The sequence below is a fragment of the Oreochromis aureus genome, linkage group 6 (genome assembly GCF_013358895.1).
Source record: "Oreochromis aureus strain Israel breed Guangdong linkage group 6, ZZ_aureus, whole genome shotgun sequence".
In the NCBI taxonomy this organism is placed as follows: domain Eukaryota; kingdom Metazoa; phylum Chordata; class Actinopteri; order Cichliformes; family Cichlidae; genus Oreochromis; species Oreochromis aureus.
This window is the reverse complement of record NC_052947.1, coordinates 21,451,514-21,468,383: the sequence shown is the minus strand read 5'-3', so window position 1 is coordinate 21,468,383 and position 16,870 is coordinate 21,451,514. Positions and strand designations below refer to the sequence as shown.

The 16,870-nt window shown below is 39.9% G+C and overlaps 1 protein-coding gene across 3 annotated transcripts in view; it reads right to left on the bottom strand.

Moving 5' to 3' along the window:
• The window catches only part of dlc1 (DLC1 Rho GTPase activating protein), a 93,981-nt gene that overhangs the window by 39,756 nt on the left and 37,355 nt on the right, over positions 1-16,870 (bottom strand). Inside the window, exon 1 of one of the 3 annotated variants that reach the window (XM_039613478.1) lies at positions 13,931-13,950. The exons of the other annotated variants lie outside the window; for them this stretch is intronic. Within the exon in view, the coding sequence (XP_039469412.1) occupies positions 13,931-13,946 (16 nt within the window). The 5' untranslated portion in view covers positions 13,947-13,950. Of the gene's footprint in view, positions 1-13,930; positions 13,951-16,870 lie in introns of those variants that run through there. 3 annotated transcript variants of the gene reach the window in all.

Here is a 16,870-nt window from a genome sequence, read left to right as displayed (position 1 = left end):
CAACGCTCCATGAAGCACATCAAACTACACTCATGGTGTTCCCTCTGGTCTTAATCATCTCACGAGGCCTTCCATATTATTGATATAGCCATTATATAAACACCTCCTTTTATTCGAGCACAAAATCACATGACCGGCTCACTTTGCCCTCCACTGTATTTTGCATTTTTGTATTGCAAACACAAACATTCTGTTCTCAAGTATTTATCAAGCCATAAATTCTAGCCCCTCTTTCTAGCCATAAAATTTATGGATTAAAGAAACAACTGTGATTATTCATTTATCATTTTAGTCTGCAAAAAAGTCTCACAGTCTGTCTGCAGACTTGGAATACATGTTTTACTCTGATTCACTCTCTCTCCCTGGTTCTGTAATTGACAGTGCATGACTCCTCTCAGCACGACACAACCTGCTGTATTGATTAAAGCTGGGGAGTCACATATTACACGGTGACTCTAGCTAATGTGAAAAGGTCCATGTCTGCTGACAAAGCAGCACTGCCCCAAAGAGAAATCACACATTTCTGCGACTGCAGGGAGTAAAGACGTAGGAGTTGACCGGCCACAAAAGACTGCAGTATGAAATCAGACATTACCAAGTACCTAAGCAGGAGTGAACCCCACAGTGTGTGCAAATATTTGTGCACACTGCTTTAGAATTCCCCAATTTTTGCCAGATCAGGAGTTCTGTGAGTGCCGACTCTGCAAGCATCTATTCAGCGAACAATTTCAGAGGATACTTGAAATGGCACAGCTCGTTGTTCCAGCTCAGTCGTGCCCAGCCATTTGAGTCTGTGAGGAAGACAAGTGTGGGAGACTCTAGGAGCAGAGCACTGGCAGTGAATGGGACAATGAGAAGTCAAGAGCACGCATAGAGTGGGCCACTTGTGGTCCTGCTGAAAAGTGCTAGACATCCCACTTGAGTCATGGCTACAGAAACAGAAATCAAAGAAAAAGGGCGATTAGGATTCTGGTCACAAAACAGCAGACTGAAAGTGCAGCTACATCCTCATAACTCTGAAGGCTCTGATCTAGTTTAGGGCCTACTCTGCTCGATACTCCCCACTTCATCTACCAAAAATAATTATTAAGAAAAAAAAGTACCTTATGCTTTTTGGGCAATACTAAATGTCTTTAAGATAAAAGGCATGGTTGGCCTAACTTTTCCTTCACAAGCTCAAGAGATGCTCCCATGATCAAACATTATCTCTTTAGAACTAAAGACAGAACTGATTCAATATATCTGGATCAATGAAACATAATGGGAGAGTCAAAAGAGCTACTGAGAAATTTCATGGCTTTAAAAAAGAAAGTGAGAAAAGCCTGAAGGAAGGAGAGGGAGCACGGGAGACCAAGCAAAGTAAACAAGCTTGGCTTGAGCCTACTGGAGTTACTGGGTTTAGCAAAACATTCCAAAGTCTTCAAAACAGGCGGCCTTGTGAGGCAGAAACAAGTGGGCTTTAAATCACTGAACAGGAACAGTGTTCATGGCCTCTAATTCAATCATAATACTAAGAGTGTTCACTCTCACACACCAGCAGTGACACTGAAGTGGCTACCAGTACACTAACGTATAGAACGATGGGACACAATCAGTCACAACTGAGCCAAGCCTAATAAACTGGGAGAGGACAAAGTGATTTACTGATATGAAGGCACAGGGCATTTTACAAACATATACATGTAAATATGAAGTAATAATAAGTAATAATAAGAGGAGGAAGTTCATGGATATAGTGAAGGAGTGAATGAGGGATGGTGCGACAGAGGAGGATACAGAGGAGGCAGATGATCCACTTTGGCGACTCCAAAGCTGAGTAGCTGAAATAAAAGGAAGAAAGACACTTGCAGCCTCAGAAACCATCCATCCATCCATCCATCCATCCATCCATCCATCCATCCATCCATCCATCCAGCCAGCCAGCCAGCCAGCCAGCCAGCTAGCCAGCCACCCATCCATCCATCCATTTTCCAATTCAAGGTCTGAGGTGGCTGGAGCCTATCCCAGCTGCCACATGGCTAACACAGAGAGACAGGCAACCACTCATGTTCACATTCACAATTATGGTGAATTGCAAATCAGTGGTCATATGCATACAGTATATATTCACATACAATAGGCAAGCTAAAAAGAAGTGTCAAACTCTGAAAGCGGGGATATATGCATTAAAGTGGATGGTATGAAAAACAGCACGACAATCTCAAACCTCGTCCATGAAACTCAGACAAGGTGTATTTTATTTAAAAGAGGCAAAATATTTGCAATGCATAGACCTAGCATAAGGCTTTAGACACACATAACGCATTAAATGTGTTACATTTTAAAATCCACAGAAAGGTTGTAACTCATTTTTTGAAAACTTGGTAGTACCAAGGTGAAAATTTAAAATTTTACACTGCTCACAGAAACTGGAGAAAAACAGACTTTTCGGCAAATTTAATCCATTTCACTTTCTCCTTTAATGAGGGAAACACACTGAACTGGTGGTGTTCACTACACAAAACAAAAATCATGCAGCAATGGGAAAAGGTTGATCATGAGGCTGAAGGAAAATACAGTGTGTCCCTGGCATGTGTCCCATAGTCATGTCTAGTCAGGAATGACTGTAATCTTATATAGCAAACATACTTACGCTAACGCGGTAAAAGGGTCCGTGCATGCTTTTGCGTATTCCCTCAATTACTCACAAGCTTGCACACCCACAAAAACAAACTGTGTTTTTATGGCTCTTTCAGGAGGTTCAAACGTAGCACATATCCCTCAAGAGACACACGTGGGCTTTAATAGAACCTCTTCCACTGAGATCACAGGAAAGGAAAGTAGTCTTGGCCTACTTTTCTTCATTTTCATGAAGGATGCAAAACACGCAGAGAAGTAGACAGCGGAGTGCACTTGATAAAATAATAAAGCCGTGCTATTTATAGTCACAAATGAGCAGCTTGACCTAAATGTCACAGCATGCTCAAATGTGACGTCTGAAACTGGTGGGTGCCCAGAAGGAACATCACAAGTCATTCTGCAGAATGCGCGAATGGACGACCACAAGACAAATCACCAGAGGAGCATCTGTTGCGGCAAATTAAAGATACAAAGAAAACCTTAGTTTGAGTGTTTTGTCCTGAAGCCACTTTGACATCAAGATGCGAGTAGAAAAGGTCAGCTTTAGAAACAAAGAAATCTGTTGTAACCAGGCTTGAAACCCTAGAAGATGCACGCAGCTGTGACGTCAGCCATTGGTCTGTTGACTTCTATTTTAAAGCCTTAAGATTAGGCTCAGCATTTGGCTTTCTTTTGGAATCAAAGTGATCATATTCGCAAACAGGGTCAAGTGATCCATTTCAGTGATGTCAACCAGGTGAAGTGAAGCCTAGAAGCTGAGCCTGGTTGGAAAACACCTCAAAGAGGGCCACACCCCTAACAAAGCAAAGTAATAAGCCTTAAAACAAGCTGAACACACCTACACAGGTCTACTTATAAACGTAGCTTTTTCTGTGTGTTTTTGTCTTTTGTCCACACGTAAATGGCTTTTCAGATCACTGAAAATAGATCTTTTGAAAAATTCCTTGATGATTTTAAGAAACTGTCAAGGCTGTGCAACTTAACCTCCTTTGTTGATGTCAGACTGTGAATGCCTTGATTGTCTGTAGGCTTCTGATTGGCCAAGATGAGATGTGACAGAGCTTGAGAGATTTTTTTTACCTTTCCATGTGGATGGAGACATTTTTTAAATGAAAAATGTACCCACATATGTGCGGAAAAAGCCTAAGTTATATTAAAAAACACATCCTGCTCGATTTGACATAAAAGGCAAAACAAAGAACCCAGTAGGTTTTTTGTACAAGGAAGTAAACACGTTTGTTTGGGGTGGTACATACATAGCACTTTTCTACTCTATTAGAATATTTACTGCGCCTGCTTTAAAGTTGTGAATCTTAACATCAGGGTCAGTCTGATATGACGGGCTTTAAGACCCAGTCTCAAGTGACCATTTGTTTGTACATCTTTGTGTATTTAGCCCACTGAATTCAGCAAGATGTAAGCACATATTTAACAAGCTGAATAGCCGATTTCCAACCCATAAATGCTATATAGCCAGCATAAACGATAGACTTCAATGAGTGAATATAATCATCAACATTATCTTGCACTGAATATCATACCCTGCTCTGCCCCAGTACAATATAGCGCATCACTGTAAACCACCACAGTACTGCAAACTAAACAGCTTAGCCTGCAAAAAACTGTCTGGTACATTTTCATTGCAAATTTGAATAACAGAAAATTAGTATACTTATACTTAGTATACCCCAAAACATAACTCAGCAACAAATCATGTGTAGATCCCATATGGGATTAACAACTTTAATATGAGATGGGACATTAATTGTAAGCTTTTCCTTTCCAGTTATAAATCTGTGTTGCACATTAAACATATTTTTCTTTCTCTGGAAAATACAGAAAGCTCACACGTACATATTTTGACAAACTGCAGAGAAACAATTAGTGTGATTGGTTGGTTTGTTGAGCTGTTAGAAAAGTTGTACTTGAAATTACCTGCCACTTAAAAAAACCTTACTCCATTCATGCTTGCTCATCTTCAGTAGAGCTAGCTAGAAGCTGAAAACGCAAGCATTTACATCTGCACAATGAACGCATCACTGAGATGAGAAACAGAACAGAGATGTGCTGAGGGTGTAAACAGCCGTGGGATGTCATTATTTTCTCATGACTGATCAAATAACTCCAGGCCATCAGTTGAAGCAGTGCCAGGTCTGCCAATCACATTTAAATACTCTTTCATTCAAGGTGCAGGAATGCTGCTCTTGATCGGCTACCATTTGTCATTTGAAACGTGCTACAGACAAAAAAGTATAAGCTGCAACCCAACAAATAGTTCAGAATAACAACACGAAAGCAACAGCAAGTACTGTGTGATACAAGCTTTTTCAGTCCCAGCAGTTAAAATTCACTTCGTTGAGAAAACACGCAGAGTGATTTCTTTGTGTTTATCTGCAGCTAAAACGGCCACTGCACTTTCCATTCTTGCTGTGAATGTATCTTGTTGAAGCTAATTTGTTACACAGTTGCCTTGTCTGTTTTCATTCAAAGAGGTCTATGCTGATGTCACAGTGGTGCACCCATTCTGACTTCCTCTTTGGGCGTCCATCAGGCGTGAAATGACTCTGTTGGGTTCCTGTAGAGCCCTGTAGAGCCACAATAGGTCTAGAACATCTGTGTGGTTTAACAGTAGTTTAACAGAGTCTGAGCAGACCGGAACATGTCTATGGGCACCCCACTGACCCACCCTTCAGACCCATACAAAAGCCTGGCTGCCACTTAACAGTCACACACGGACAAGCAGGGGCACAAAGACGCTCTCATATTGAAACACTAGCACTTAAATACATTAATTCCTAATTTTCAGAGTAACACGTCACGACTTTGATGTCTCTGTTTTGGCAGTGGTGACTTTAGCATTTGCTGAAAAATTTTAAATCACATTATTCTTAGCAAGTGCTGCAGAGTTATTCGTTTCCACAGTCTTTCATCACGCCCACACCACTTTGGCCCAGCTGGTTACATGTCAGCACCTCGTCAGCTTCATGTGGCACAAAGCAGGTGTTTGTCTCCGTGTGCTTCTAGTATAAGACGGACCCACTTATATAGTTCAAAATGGATGGAGCGGTAATGCAGATCTGGAAGTGCAGTTATTTTTGGTTTGTTCATTTTGGCGCTGAATTATGGCTCCACAAAGACTCGGCACAAGCAAACACAGTCTGTGCTTTTTTATAATTAATAAAGCTGGTGAAGCTGCACACACATAACGGCTGCTGTACTGTCACACACACACAGCTTCGAGCTGCACGTTAATTTAAAATTTCACTAGTTGGCAAGATCTTAACAAGGGACACTGTAGTCACGCCAAATAACTGATTTACTATGTAAAAACCCCAAACATATATGTAATATTCATGGAAAAATGTGGCTCTTTTGGATAGACTCAAATATGAAATAAAAAGTTAGGAATAGGTTACACTATATTATACAGTTACTAGGATTATAAAAACTCAAGGCTGGAACAAAAAGTGGACTTCTTTCATGAAGATATAGATAAAAGTTAAGTTAATTTTAACACTGCAACTGATTTAAGAGGTTGCTGTGAATAATAGTGCCCTAGTCTTGCAGTAATATTAAAGAAATTGCTGAAATGCTCTAAAATAACCAACTTAATACGCTTGTTGCCTCCCTTCATAAATGGATTTATGGACCAAGATCTGGTTCTTATGCAACAGTATTAGCCTATGAGCATTACAGTAGAGATAAAGTAGTTAGACCTCTATGGTAGCCATCCAAACATGGTGTAAATGTAGAGCAGAAATAACCTACACCCTGATGCAATCCATGATTACATCACAGAAGTGGCACTATGTTAAAAATGAGATTCAACACAAAATGTGAATTTTGTGTAAATACAGCCTTCGGAGAAACTTAAAACTCAAGATCCAGGTCACATGTATTGTTTTAGTGCACAGTTAGCAAATGTATAGATGACACCTGCAAAAAAAGAACATATCAGCTTAAAGTGATGCGGAGTGTTAATGACATATGTAGGTTAACAGTTTCTGTAAACTGTCTGCTGAGTGCTCATAGCTTCTTTATCACTGTTCAAATCCTGCAATTCTCTAATAACCTAGTCATCTTATATCATGGAAATAAGTCATTTCACAGACATATCTGTGTTGTACTACATAAAATGGGATTTATTTTATATAGAAAAATGTTTCCCTTCAGTTAAATTCTTGATCTCAGCCTGTATGTCATTAGCTTTGAGTTTTACAGTATTCCTCAAATAACATTTTGCAGGGATGTCATGCATCATACCTTCCTACAAAGGCATGTTTGGCACAGATTCCCTTCTGTCCCTTTTACCACTTGGACCGTTTGCTCCAGCTTTAGAGTCGAAATGTCAACATAAAATAAATACATCCCACCATAACAGTCAATATAGTCATCTTTTGTTAGGCCAAGAATAATTAAATTTAGTAAGATTTGATTTAAAAAGAAAAAAAAAAGGAATGTCAGACTGGCGACATGCGGGTGTACCGCGCCTCTCGCCCTTGATTAAGAAAACATTTGAATGGCTTTTGTTTGCAGCCTCATTGGTTTACTATTTGCTGACTTTCAAGGTTAAATTTCATACTCGTGGCCTAAATGTTGCATTCATTGCTTCCTAAAGAAACTCTGTACTTAAAAAGGAGGCAGATTTAAGTTGGTCTTGAAAATAAATAGCTTGAGGAAGCAGTGATCTTTTTGCTTACGTCTCCAGTAGACAGTGTGCACAAAGACTGGACTAGAAGCTGGGCTTTGTCAGTGGATAAACTCTGCAGTTGAGTACATCTTTCCCCTTTCAGCTGTAAACACACTTAAATATGTGATGTAAGTGTAGGGATGACAAGGGTGGGAAATGTCAACAAGGCTATTGAGTTTCAGGACGTGTGATACTGTGCAGAAGTGAGATCCTTGAGGATCATACTGTCGGTGTTTGTTAGAAAATGCACATGCGTCATCAAGGTTTACAGACCAAAATCAAGTCATTGTCATGAGTAAGTAAGTAAATAAATATCATCTTACCCATCTTTTGCCTTCTAGAGGTCAATTTAGATGAGAAATCATTTTACAACGGACTAAACAGAGTCTCATTGAAATGCTGTCATCTCCCACAGTAAGAGAAAATGTTGGACTCACGCATAAAATATAGATTTAAGATTCTAGAAAACTTTCATTAAAGCTTCATTAAAGGGCTGAAGACGTGTTAAGCCTGTTTGGTTCCAAACACAACTATGAATGTTTTGGTTCAGAGCAACATGTTCCTGCACACTATGGTCATCACACACAGTCAAAAGTTAATTACATACACATTTGCTGTTCAAAGCCTTAAAACTGAGCTTAAATCTTGAGGAAGCCACGTGTATTGAAAAAAACAAAAGGGAGAAATTAGTGTCACAACGGGAGAGCTGTAATTAGATCCTGTCATAATTCTTTAGCCTACTTCTCTAGTCTTCCCTCTTTCATGTAGGACAGTGATCTATGCTGCAGTCTGAGACATATCTGGCAGTGTTTGTCGATGGATATTTATTACCTGGTGCTCTTTACTTCCACTGAGGTTAGGTCCACAGGGCACTCACCTCTGGATTGATGGGGATCTTGTGTGACCCCCTTTGAAAAGGCACATCAACAACCAAGCTGAGTTGCAAAGAACACAGAATTTAAACATGACGCAAGGACATAATGTGACCTTAAATAAAGATAGCTTTTTTTTTTAAAAGCACTTTGAAAAGACCTGAACTTGTAGTGGATGTCAGCCATCTGGGGCCAGCATTCCTAAAGAGCATCTCTGTAAATGCACTCTCTGTGCTGCTGCTTTTATATGATCAGGGACTATTTGTATTATTTAAAAGTAAGCTTACCAGAGACCTGGAAGTCTATTCTAATGGACTCGGTCCTATGTGTGCATAACCAACTCATTAGTTATACATGGGCCAAACCAGGTCACTAGAGAGACAGAGTAGGTATGAGGAATGACAGCAACACTGCTCTCTTTAAAGAGAAAGAGTCAGCCATGTTCACGAACATCTACCAAAAATGAGAAAGCTCTAAACATGACACAAACCCGTCAAAAGAATCCGAACCGCTTGTTTCCTTCTCTGAGCTTCAGTACCCCACCCATCCATTAAATCCCAGTCAGCTGTTGTTCTATTGATCTGTTTGTCAGAAATACAGCTGACTTTACAGAAGCCTGGCCATAAATCCTGCCTCCTCTCTGAGACAATGACAATGCATTTTTGTCATACCGTTGTGCATCATCTTAGAGATGATAAACTACAGGTGTATGTTTTGTATCCAAACATTCACGTATACAAACAGTTAAGAAGAAAGTAACGAGAAGAAAGGATGTGCACACTGAACCAGCAACAACACAAACATGCTTTTGCCACTCACCTGCCAGACGAGCCTCTCGAGCGGGCTTGCTGAGCATATCTAGGGCTTTGGAGGTAGAGGACCTGATGTGGTCACTGAAGGACCTCTGCAGTAGCAGCAGCCTCATGGAGCGAGACATGGTGATCCACCTAAACTTACCAATGTCAGACTCCGTCTCTATCTGCACACTTATTCCTGACTAAGTTAGCTTTTGTGCATTTCCCTCTAGTCAATTAATTGGATAATATCTATCTGGAATAGCTTAAACATCACTATCATCAGTGCTCAAACATCCAAGCGTAATCTGATTAGATTCTGCATCTACCTGGTTTTGAGCTATCTTCTGCATTAGGCTGTTTTCTGCTTCCTCCTTCTCATTCTGTTCTGTTCGAGTCTGGACTGTACACTCCCGTCTGCTGCAGCAGGCATCAGTGCGGTAACTGCTGGGACACATCCAGCCAGTGCTGCAATGCTCTCATATTCTATTCTGCCAGAGTGTGTGTGTGTGTGTGAGTGTGTGTGTAGTGCTGTGTGTTAAGGTGAGTAAGTGCTTTCTGACATAAGCTTCATCCCTCTCTGTGAATAAATGAGTGTGTCACAGTCACGACTTGCATTTTATCCTGTATGTCTCTCTTTTTTTGCCTCTTATCTGTTTCACCTTCCTTCACATCCAGTCTATTTACACCTGCCCTACCCTGTCTAGACACAAAGAGCATCAATGCCAGTTATATAATGTATTTCTAAGCCAGCATGCTTGTTCTGAAGTTCCACCTGCCCTCATCTTAAAGAAATAATACGAAATGGAAGTGACGACAATGAAGGGGCGCAGGATAACACCTAGAGCCACTCAGAGAGTGCAAAATGTTAGAGGCAATTAAAGAGTGAAAAAAAGTGAGTTTAACTTGCTTTGACCACTAAAACCTCTGTCATTCCCAACAGTCAATCACTTTCCTAAGCCAATCGTGTGTTAAACGGTCCGACTCATAGCATGACTTACTGTAAATATATTATGGTTAGACGAGAACATACAGCACACACATACAAACACACACGTCCATAAACACAAGCTCAAGTAAATTCTATTGGTTATTGAGAAACACACATGCACTGCTGATTCTTACATAACCAAACTTAAGCTTCTGAAATGGCCAAAAACAGCATAATACAATCCGTTACTACTTGTACCACTGCGGTGTTGATCGGATAATCATGATTTGGCTTCTATTTAGCAAGTACAACTCTCTGAGATCAGTGAGGAAGCTTAAGCATTGGCTGAATTAAAAAAAAAGAAGCTGTAGTAACATTTTGAAAACTTTAAACTGATTTGTTGTACTCTTTTATTTTTTGGTGTTGATTTGGTGTCACATTGCAAAGGTTTGCGCTACACAAGCTACTTTAAGCCTTTGAACGATAAAATCTAAATAGGAATGTGCCTTTCAATCAAATAAAAGTTTGTTAAATGGTTTTAATATTTCATGCAAATTTAACAAACTTGTATGAGAGCTACGCTGCTTTTTTACATTAAAAAAGGCTCATACTGTTACCTGTATGTGAAATGGTAACTTCTTTTTAATTGAATGTTTTTAGATTCACCAGTTGCATAAACTGCAATTGTAAATTCACCAGTCAATAAACTAAGGGCTGTGGTTCAAGAGGTGGAGGGTCATTCACTAATTAGAAGGTTCGTAGTTTGATACCTGGCTCCTTTACTCTCCATTTGCCCTTGGGCAAAAATACTAAATCCCAAATGACCTCCTATGCATCCATCAGCATGCTTGCTAGGAAACTGGGAAATACTTGCAGTATTTGTTATGACCACCTTTATTCTTCAACCTATCTTTCTTGTAATCTCTTTGATTAGTCTTCAAGAACAGTTCTCCAGATTTCTTTCTTTCTGAGATCATTGTCATGCTGAAAAATCAAGCTGTTGCCAATCAGATGTTTTCCAGATGGTACTGTGTTATAGATCAAAATCATAATGTGGTTTTCTGTGTTCATAATCCCATAAATTTTAACAAGACCTGCAATAACACTGGCTAAAATGAAGCTCCAAACCACCACAGAGGCTTCGCCATGTTTTACAGATGGCTGCAGAGGCTCTGTTGTACCTCTCTCCTGACCTCATCTGTTGTTGTGATAAAGATTTGTTTCAAAAATTTGGATTTATCACTACATAAAACCTGTTGCCACTAGTTTTCAGTCCAGTTCTTGTGTCATGTGTCATACCTCAGCCAAAGTTGTGCTTGAATGACTCATAAGTCAGTATTATGTGAGATAACTGTGTTTTCCAGCTACAACAGGACATTATTTTCAGTACAAAGGCAAGCAACAAGCTAGTGACTGCCATGGAGATAAGACAAACAAACAGTGATTGCTTGACCAGAAAGAAGACAGCAGAAAAATATATTATAAGGTGATAATAATTTCGTTTGCATTCAGTTTGTTATGCTGCCCCCAAATAATCACCTACCCAGAAAAAAAGTTAATTTCTCACAATTTACTGAACTTAAAAACACTCTACTTTATCGTCTTTTAGGCCCAACAGTCTCATACTCGTATGTTGGTATAGTTCCTCATTATGTATGTGTGTGTGAGACTATTTGTGTTCTGCTAAACTGCATTTTGTTACAATTCACACTAAGCTCACACTTGAGAAATATCAGCCAATCATGCTGATTGCTCCAGCAAGTGAAGGTAATGTACCCAGCTTAGGCTAATTGCAGTCTCAAGATAGCATTGTGCTCATCACGGCCAGTTGACTTTATGGTCTCCTGGGGTTTGCTGAGACTGATAACGTTGAATTGTTGCATCTTAACCTTTTCACAACCTTTTAGTTCATGCTCCCACAACTGTGGACTGACCTCCTGGACAATCTAATAAATGAAGATTAGGGCGTGATAAAGAAAAAGAAACTATGAAAGTATCAGAGTTTCCGTTCCTCCTTCACACACTGGTTTGACTCACATGACATGAGTTGTTGTTTTCAGGCGAGTGCGCTTGTGTGCACAAACAGAAACCATCTGGGTCAGTATGTGTATCACAACATATCGGTGTACTTTCCCTCTCTGTCTCCAGTATACCTGTGATAGGGGGCAATACGCAGACTGTAACCTGGATATGAGGGTAAATATCCTGAAGCAGAAAACAATGCAAGTCTCACACCTCAGGAAGGAAAGCACTGCCAAATGCCTCCTCTGTCAAACAAGTGTACAGCCTGCCAGGAGTGTGCACGAATACCAGAATCCACAGAATACAGGCTGGAGAGGGTTACATGCCAACATACCGACCCAGATATAGAGACAGGGGTGTTGTGCTTTGGGAAGACTTCAAACAGTGCATAGGAACAGTATGCCAGGGTCTTCCATCAAAATGTCTATGAAAAACAATGCGCCCATTACAGAAAAGCCAAAGATGTCTTGTGTGTGTGTGTGTGTGTGTGTGTGTGTGTGTGTGTGTGTGTGTGTGTGTGTGCCACAGTGTGACTGTAATTGTGTGCAAGCTCCTTTGATGTGACCACCCCCTTGATTTTCTTAAGCTAGACTTCTGTGATAAACCTACGTCCTAACTTACGCTGTAACCGGAAACTTCTTTTGTCCCCACATTGCAGACTTCCACGCCATTCTAGTCATTGTGCTACGCGTTGACCTGACGTGTAGGTACAATTTTCAGGAGGTGCTCGTCAGGTTACGTAGAACTTTTCTGCGTAGGGTTAAAATGGGGTTCCAGTTATGGCGTAAGTTACAATGTAGATGCAGAAGTATACAATCCCTCACATGCTAGCTACCAGTTAATTCAAGGCATAAAAATTAAGTTTCCGACATCACGGAAAGCATCCCGACATCATAAGATATATAAAGGAAAAATATCCCACCAACTGACTGAGAATCTGAGTGAACCTCAGTCTCTCTCCCTGACAACCAAACAAGGGGAATAAACCAGCCAGGGAGTGACAGAGCCTGCTGAGCCAGGACTGATTCATTAGCCTCAGGACAGCATTGGCATGCTACACCATCATCACTGGGGAGATTTACAACCCCCTGGCTATGGATGAAAATTCCTCCAGGATTATTTAAGATAAAGAATATATTTAAGAGGATATACACCTCTTTGAAAATGATAATACAGAGAATAAGGAGTGACATATCCAGAATGGCATCAATTGGTTACTTAGTTACCTCCCAACTTATCCATCTTTCTTATTTGAAGCAAAAACCAAACAATATCTATTTTATATGATGAAAGCCTCTGCGCAAAATACTCTCATATACAGTGTCTAAAACTAACTTTTTGGTTTCCTGACCAAGAGACAGACAAGCCAATCCACTGGCTAAGCATCGCAGAGATACAAAAAAACCTTGATGGTTTTGTTAACCATGTCATGTTTATCGACCTCCTAATCACTCTCTGCAGTTACCCTGTTCCATTTACTCACCTTTGTGGTGGACAACCTCAGAGAATTACCTGCCACATGGAAGTTTTTACCCACATTACACCTGTTACTGGCACGTAGCGCAGAAAGTACTGTGTGCCCTTCACGCAGGGAGGTAGAAGCTAAGTGTCAGAAAGGTCAGAGAGGGCTTTTTAAACCACAACAGCACTTATTACCTTAACCTTAACCTAATGTCATGCGATTGTTTAGTGTAGCTTATTAGCCAAGACTGCATCACACCATAGATGCTAAGTGCAAAAAATGTCTATAAATAAATGGTGACATTAAAAATAAGATACAACCAATATCAAAAATCCAAAAGGTTTCTTTATGCAAAAAGACTAAAAACAAACTTCTTTTTTTTTTTACGTCACAACAGCAGGTAGCTCCAAATGTTTGATTTCGCTGATGTTTTTTTCCTGATGCAACCCCAAAGGGATTTGTGTCTCTGACTGGGATCAAGCCTAAACCCATTACCAAAACACTAAAATAAAAAATCAGTGATAAATATAAATTTCTCACCATCCATGCAGAGCATTTACTCGGCAGCTTCCATGATAGCCTTCTTCTTCTACAAACAGTACATATGTTGCATGTACTGCGGGTACTGAATCAATAGCTGTTGAACAGCTATTATAAGACTGATGACGCAAGGCCTCTTTCACCTCTTCAGGCTTATTTCTATAGAACAGGGGAGACTTTTGTTGTTGTAAGTTCGGGAGTTTCAGGAGGCTGAGTTCCTGTTGTAAATTCCCCTTCATGCTGTGGTTTCCTGTTCACAGTACAGGAGATGGATGCCCAAAGAAAGACCTCTCAAAATTCACAAGAGGAACACTTACTGTAATACAATATGATTCAACCAGAAATCTAAAGTCACAGAGCACCAAAGTGAAACATCAAATTCTTCCAAACTTTTTTAAAATTCCAAATTATCCCATATCCTTTGACATCAAGCATGAGGAAATTGGATTATGTACATTCAAGGTGAACAGTTAGGATTTGCATTTGTAAATCTTTCCAACTCAGACTTAAAAGTTGAAACATAAACCGACTCAGCTGCAGTACCAGACAGGAAGCAAAGGAGAGGGTGTCAAATGGGAGGGGAGAGGAGGGGCTGGTTGGGGGAGTTTAGGCCATCAGAGACGGACGGGGGAGGCCAGGAATGTGACCTTGCACAAACACATTGACTCCTGTACTTGGCATGAAGTGGGGAGGGCAAAAAGGGGGATAAGGCAGACTCAATTAAAGAAGAGGAACAAGCAACAGAAAACAAACATCAGTCATGAGCTGCTATTGACTTGGCTCCAAATACGAAGAGCTTGTTTACATCTGTCAGAGCGCTTTCTCAGATGACAGCGCTGTCGTTAAGAGGGCATGCAGCTGCAGGAAAGAGGCAATAGTCGCAAATGAGAAAAGCAAGTTGTTCAACTCTGTGCTAACTCTGATATGCGCTGAATTAAGTGGGATGCTGTGTGGGAACGTGGTCTGTTGGAGCCAAAATGATCAGTCACAAGATCTGCAGAGAAAACGGAATTCTTAAGACACCATCTGTGCTCAGAGGACTGATTTACTTGTTTACACAGATGACTAAGTCTGTCACATATTCCTCACAGATACACCATATTTCTAAGAACTTTTACTAAAGGAAAAAAATTAGAAAAATATACTTAAATTTCTTTTTTTCCCGTTTTATTGGATGAGTGGATCAGTTCTGGCTCTTTTACACAATAAGCCTTCTGTCTATTTATTGAGCCTTGTTCTGCTAAAGGTGTATTCCTCTTAAAAGGGAATTTTTCCTTCCCACTGTCACCAAGTGCTTGTTCACAGGGGTCACCTGGCTGTTGTGGTGTGTTTCACTTATTGTAAAGTCTATTCCTTATAATATAATAGACCGCTTTGGGGCAACTGCTGTTGTGATTTGGTGCTACATAAACAAACTGAAACTGAAATCTTTTTAGCTGCTTCTTTCAGATTCAAATCTTCACATGAATCATATTGACATTGCAGATCAGAAACTATTGACTTTAACCACACAGTGATATCTTTTCACTTGACCAGACGGCTGTGCCTTCAAACGGGAGTTTTTTTGGTGTGAAATTGTCTAATGATTCATTCTGGGTTCCCCAGAGTTTAACGCTCAGGTCACTTCTAATAAAACAATGATCTTAGCCGTAAATACCAGTAACATCACTGTAACTGGAAAGACTAGTGACTAACAGGGAAACAGAAAAAAAACAAACAGCGCCAGACAGAAATGATGAGGCAAGTTATTCACAATCAGAGCATGAAGAATCCCACTGAGGGTATCTAACCCTCCAGTTTCCTTATTCTTCTTATCGGCAACTGCTAGCCAAGACACGTAGGTGTAGGTAAAAAGCCAGGATTTGACCCTGCTGTTGGTTGGATGCCCATCATTGTGTTTTATATTTGCACTGGTTTATATTTAGATCAGTTAGGCAGATCATGGTGCCTCTAAACTCAACTCCAGCCAAGAAAAAAACACACAGAGGACAGACCGACTTTGCTACCAGTAATCTGCAAAGTGGATTTCTGACATGTTTACAGCATTGCAAGTTTTTACATCAGTGAACATTCAGTTTAAGCTTGTGTGTTATTACCCTCAACAGTGTCTTTTATTAGCAAACTTAGTTTGGATATCAAGTTCCATTGTGGATCTGGATCCCATTCAGCAAAGAACCTGGATTCATTTCATTTTGTAGACAGCACATATTATCTTGTTTTGGCAAGCCCACTGTCACTGGTTCAAATAACAGAAGCTGCTGTTTGAATCATAAACAATAAAAATGTTAACATTTGGCTTCTTTTTTGGTTACTTTGTGCTCTATCTGCTACCCTCTGTCCTCTCTGTCTTCAAAAACTTAAAACATCATCATTTAGCTTTTAGCTATTTTCTCTTTAGCTTGCAAATTATGAAATATAGGCAATCAAATATTTTAGGACATTTGTAAAAAATATTTGTTTTCAATAAGATAATTATCATTATTGTACTGGATATGAATTTAACCAAGTGCTATAAGAAACAATTATGTTTTTCTGCTTTCACATTTCAGTTTCTGGTTATGACATGGAGGGCGATGTCAATGACATTTCTAAGTCATAAATTGGCAATAAAGGTTACTCCCACATGATGCAATAGTACTGTAAGAAAAGCTTCACAATGGCTAACCCTAGTTGTTAAACCTCACCCAGCCATACCAACTATGTGCTACCTTAACCTGCTCAAATAAAGAGCAGATAAAGGAGTGCTTCTAGTGTTCAGGCCTACAGCAGAAAGCATTAAAAATATTAAATTTTCCAATATAGGCTATCTTATCTTCGCTCTTTTCTTTGTTATGTTTTTACTCCCACAAGGCAAATTTGTCAGCTTCCTATCTTTTATCCAAGAAAAAGTTGGCTCTGAAGATAAACACAGGCTTTTTTTGTTTAACAAAAATTACCTCT